This window comes from Oncorhynchus mykiss, chromosome 13 (assembly GCF_013265735.2).
Source record: "Oncorhynchus mykiss isolate Arlee chromosome 13, USDA_OmykA_1.1, whole genome shotgun sequence".
Classification (NCBI taxonomy): Eukaryota; Metazoa; Chordata; class Actinopteri; order Salmoniformes; family Salmonidae; genus Oncorhynchus; species Oncorhynchus mykiss.
Window position 1 is genome coordinate 14,192,141 of NC_048577.1, and position 5,851 is coordinate 14,197,991.

Genomic DNA, 5,851 nt, shown 5'->3' on the forward strand with positions numbered 1-5,851 from the left:
AAAGAGACAAAAGGTAAATGGAGACTTAGAACACTGCAATCTATGCTCTCATGAGGTTTTTATTGGCGACGTTTCAGCCCTTATTCACCAGGTTACTTATTATCTGATATTAAATACTTGTTCAGAAACATGGGATGTGTGTATGTAACTTTCTCCTGTATTGATTGGAGAGAGGATGGGAAAAAAAAGGGCCTGCTTGAGACCTGATATGAAATGTAACTAGAACATGTTGAGGGATCTTTTGCTATACATTTCCAAGTTCACATTGTCAAAGAGAGCTAAACCAACATTGACACATATCACGATACTTGACGTCATCGACCTTCATCAATCAGTTGACATTGCAAGGTATTGCACAACCAACAGATTATACCTACATGTTTACCATACTGGAGTGTAGATACAGGAAGTTACAGTATGTAAGAGGGACATGAAGCACTTGGAATGTGGCAAGCAACACGCTACAGTTGTGGATAATATGAAATTAACTCCCATTTTTATTTTCAGGAACAACAATGATACCTTACCATAGAGACTTGATGTTGAGTTTGTTTTCTTTTTGCTAAACACTTTTATGGTTACTACATGATTCCATAAGTGTTATTTCATAGTTTGATGCTATTATTCTACAATGTACAAAATAGTTTTTTTTAAAAAGCCCTTGAATGAGTAGGTGTATCTAAACTGTTGACTGGTACTCTATATATTTATATATTTGTTTTTCCAATGTCTTTTTAGAGTACATGTTAATTATACAGCTAAATTGTTTTACAATATTATAAACAAGTAAAAATATGATAAAATCATATCTAGTTGTGAGAACTCTACAGGATCACTTAGGTTATTGCTGAATGGGATGTCCCACAACTCATCACTAAAGGAGGATTGGTCCTTGCTATCCGGGATCTTCGGCATATCCCTACCCCACTGAAGTTGACATAAAACATGGTTAAGGTTAGGGTTGCGGTTGAGGTTAGGGTTTAGGGTAGGGATGTCCCAGGGACCCTGGGTTACGCTAACCAAGGAGGATTCCCTTTAGATTGAGGACACCTGGCAAATTGCCCTCGCTATGACAAGTCTTAAGCTGGTTAAAAGCTGTTTATGAAACATCTAGCAGGACTGTGACACAGGTGACTCTGGTATTAGAGGGCAATCTTTTCAAATGTGGGAACTGCTTTCATTTTAATGGAATAATCTCCTCAAAAACGAAATGTTGGTCTTTTTTTCCATTAGTCCCAAAAGGCTTTGAATGTCAGCGATCAAGTATTCAAGACATAGGACTTTCAAAAAGATAAGTGTAACTCGCCACATCATCAGGATGTGTTTTGCAAGTTAGTTCAACAGTGGACTAATGTAAAAAATACCAAAGATAATTTTTTAACAGAGTATTCCTTTAAGCCGCTCATTGGTTCATTTTAAATGGCACGTAGTGTACTGTACTTTGGGTAGTTTGTGTAATCAGACTCTATAATATAGAAAATCTATACACCTTAAACAAATACTCAAATGTTTTCTCTTGGAATCTTCAAATTGCTTTTAATTGAAATTTTAAATATATATATATTTTTTTATCACACTACATATTCAACAATCTAAAATACTCCTCCTGCTTCATTAATACGTCTTCCAAAGATGTCTCTGATTAACATGTTACATAAAGGTTTGGTTTGTTGCGTGTCCATTGGATACTAAAATAGCTAATTGGCTAATTCTCTAGGGTCAGTCAGACTAAACAGCTGCCTGTTACGTGCCACCAATAGGAAAACACACCCTGCTGATTCAGAGTGCAATGTGGCCAAGTCACCACAGGAGGGAGGGCCACATCCAACCCTGCATTAGATTGCACGCATGCATACACATCGAATTCCTATAAAGTGGCATTGCTCTGTCAGAAAAATAATGCTGTCTTTTAGGTGAACAGCAGGACATCACAGAATGAGTACGGAAATACATCCTTGTTGAGTGAGGTGTCTGTATAGGCTGAAAATATGTGACAGATTTGACTGCTTGGGATTTTTTTCATATTGAGATTCTGAAGTAAAAAAACTAACATTTTGCATGTGTATCCTCAGGTTAGGAGGTACATTCTTAGTCATACGCGTGTGTAAGCCCGCCCACCCACCCAGTCACACTCATGAACTGACACAGTGACACGTAGTCCAACACTCGCTGATCTTAACCTATCAATAACACCTGTCAGCTTCTCATACAGGCACCAATCAGCAGCACGAGGAAACGGCCATGTGGCAGACCCTGAGGTACAGAGGGACAGAAGGAGGGAAACGACACACATGGACAGACGGACACAGACTCCAGCCTAAAACTCAACCGCCCTGCATAGAATCAAAAACGGACAAACTTCTCTGAGGCCCTTCATTGTCTACAGCCTGCCGATAAAGTTATGGCACCGCTGCTCTCTCTGATTATCTCCCTCCTGGCTGCCTCAGTCATAGCTGAAGGTGAGAATCTCTTTGCCTTTGGTCACGTACATGTTTTTAGATTTCCTAGACGTCTTTTTAGTCTTTATTTCCTGTTTCCTTCCTGAATGGTGTGATGTTCTCTTCCATCTTTTTGACCTCTATGTTATAATATGCACACTAGTATACCCCTTAGAATATATATGCCCAGTACATTGCTTCATTCTAAATGTATGCTGAAATTGACATTGGGATTGAGCCTATGACTGGCTTTCTGAGAGCCATTCCACAGATTGATGCATTTTTCCTCTTCGTGTTTCTAAAGAGATGGAACTAGTGTAGGTAGTTGGGTTAGGGCTTGTCCAATGAATTCCATCAACCCCCCCCCCCCCTCGCTCTCTCTCTCTCTCCCTACAGACAGCGCCCTCCCATCCCTGAATGATGTCACTGCAGCCGAGGCCTTTATCGAAGCCTCCGAGGTGGTCGTCATCGGGTTCTTTGAGGTCAGACAGGAAACAAGTGTGGGAAGGGCAGGATGGGAGGAGAGGGAGGGAAATGTAACATGTACAGTAACCTACTGTAGGCCTGAGTAAGGTTGACACATCACGATGGTACAAAACCACAGCAGATTTTTATCAACGTTGGCTAGATGCTACACCACTAACGTGCGGCTGGACGCGGCCAGCCAGATATAGCAGAGGTCAAATTAAACCATAACTCAGATTTGAGACGAGAAAAAAACAAAACATACATTCCTGTTGACTGTTCGTAGCTACAGTCCCAGCTGCTGTCAGCCTGTGGCTGGCCACACACTTGGCACAGGAAGTGACTAGCTTGCGTTGCCTTGAGGATAGTAGGCGGCCGTCCCAGAGTGTCAAGCGGCAGCCCAAGCCCTTTGGCTAAACTCAGTGTGCGGGGGACGATGGCAGGCCGCAGGACAAGGAAATGAGGACGCATCTGAGGAATTGGCACAGAGGAGGTCGCTGTAAACAAGTGTAAACAGAGCGTGGGTGAAGGGTGGAGAGAAAGAGAGAGAGAGAGAAAAAATATGGTGGACTGCCATGTACCTACTGGGGACCAAAATATTATTTCAATGGGCTAATTGGCAATTTGAATCTCAAAAACAGACTTCTATAGTATATCACTGTAGTGAGTGTTATCAGACTCTAACATTCTCTCTGCCTCTCTGCCTGCCCCCTCTCGCTGCCCCCCCTTCTCTCTCTCTCGCAATCTCTTTCCCTCTCTTTCTCAGACTCCCTCAGATGAGACTTTTGGCTACAAGGAGTTTGTGGAGGCAGCTAAGACTGTGAAGCATATCCCTGTGGCTCTGTGCAGTGATAAGGAGGCATGGGCCAAACTAGGCATCGTGTCTGACACGATCTCCATCTTCAGAAAAGTAAACTACCACACCTTTCACTTTGTCCATCAGAAATCACCTGCTTGACTCCCGTTACAACTACTTTGACAACAAATTTACAAGAAAATATCAACTGAAAATGTTGATTTATGTGTGTGTGTTCAGGCAGATAACCACCAAGACAACCTTCAGCTCTCTGAGACCAAGAAAGTGGAGGCGGACGGCCTTGCTCGCTTTATCACCATGAACGAGCTTCGCTACATCACCGAGTACAACCAAGTGGTAGTCACTGACCACAGCACTGTTCATCTACACCTTACACACTACTCTATACAACAGCACCTATTAACAGTTATACCAGCCTGGTTATGATTACATCTTGCCAGCACATCTTTGTATTATTAGCCTTTCATGTTCAGTCATGTTCAGACTACACCTACAGACAGTTAATGTCTCTCTCCTCTCAGACAGCAGTGGGTCTGTTCCAGTCTGAGGTGAAGGCACACCTCCTGCTCTTCATCAACAGGGGGAGTAGTGACTATGAAGTGCTCAAGGACCTACTAGGAGCTCTGGCCCCAGAATTTGTTGGGAAGGTGAGAGCAGGCAAGCAGCAACTGGACCTGAAAAGAGCGACTCAACAAAACCTCTGTTATATCGGCCATTTGATTCAAATCTTGAGATAATGTCCCTAATCCCCTATTTGAAATGGGTTCTTTTGATTCAACTATTTAACTGAATCTTGAATTTAATTTGCAAATTGGATCAATGGAGTCCGATGTTTTGAGTCCCAGAATCTCAATGTACTGTATATTATATATAGTGCACTACTTTTGATATTGGTCTCATTCAATAAAATCACAGATGTTAGTTTCTGTTGCCAAACGTATTTGCTACAGTGTGCTCTACTGAATATTACCATGATTTTTTTGTCACAGTTCCTGTTTGTGCTGGTACACGGGGTGAAGTCCAATGAGAAATCTCTGGGCTACTTTGGCCTGACGTCACGTGACCTTCCCCGCGTGGGCATTTACGACCGCGACTCAGATATGAAGTGGCTCATGCCCGAGGGAGAGATCTCCACCGAACGTGTGCGGAAGTTCTGCCAGTCACTCATACTAGGCAATCTCAAGGTCAGAGGTCAAAACAAATAACAAAATAGTATTGGTTCTCTTTCAAATGCCTTTGAGGGTTGATTGAGCCTACCTGGAGTGCCAGTTGGACAGGGTTTGCACTTCTTGGACTATTCTATTGGTTCCATTGTGCCAGGCAAGCTCAATTAAGAGCAGGTAAATACGTATTTGAAAGAAAACAAATACTATTTGAACCCATATCTATGGTGCAGTATACGTTTCAGTGGCTTTGATAATATGTAGAAAGCAGCAATAAATTATCCTGAGTGGCCTCCATTTAATGTATGTATACTGCTTCTCAAAAACTTTTTCTATCATTTTAGGAGGTGAAGCAGGCAGGAGAACGTGTTCCTAAAACTGAGTTGTAAAATAAACAAATAAATGAATGTAAATAATTAGGTTTGTGACAGTTATTGTGTCTGTTTTGGAGTCAGTATTGTTTTCTGCCTGAATCTTATGTAGGCTATGTGTGTGCTCTGGTGGGCATGGTGTGTCTTTATGTGAGGGAAAGTCTGCCATCTGCGAGTTGACCACAGCTCAGTGGCTACTCACCACTGAGATTTTAGCCTAGTTTGTCAGCGTTGGCGCTGATCTGATGGTTACAATCACAACTGACTGACCTCAGAAGACTGGCAGGGCATGGAGGGTCTAACAGAGAAAGAAGAATTGGAATCTGTCTTCTGAAAAAATAACCGTTGAAGATTCCAAATCCAATCACAAAGAAACAATACGATGCAAAATATTACAATACATTTGTATTTTCATGCAAATGCTACATTTAAGTGCAGACCTGTGTTCAAATACATGTACAGGATATTTGAGTGTCTGGTATATAAAAAAACTTTTTTAAATACACAACCCAAAACAACTTTTATTTCTGTATTTGAATGGTTATTTGTAAAAACCAAAGTCTGCCAAATTGTATTATGTGACAGTTTTTTCAAATT

General features: G+C 41.6%; 1 protein-coding gene across 1 annotated transcript; it reads left to right on the top strand.

The window, feature by feature from the left end:
* Positions 1 to 2,169: 2,169 nt before the first annotated feature.
* Positions 2,170 to 5,319, top strand: LOC110485716 (endoplasmic reticulum resident protein 27). The gene is made up of 7 exons (XM_021556856.2): positions 2,170 to 2,459; positions 2,835 to 2,920; positions 3,670 to 3,813; positions 3,940 to 4,056; positions 4,242 to 4,367; positions 4,710 to 4,904; positions 5,228 to 5,319. Exons 1-7 carry the CDS (start codon positions 2,402 to 2,404, stop codon positions 5,270 to 5,272), a joined length of 771 nt encoding a protein of 256 aa, XP_021412531.2. The 5' UTR covers positions 2,170 to 2,401; the 3' UTR covers positions 5,273 to 5,319.
* The last annotated feature ends 532 nt before the right edge of the window (positions 5,320 to 5,851 follow it).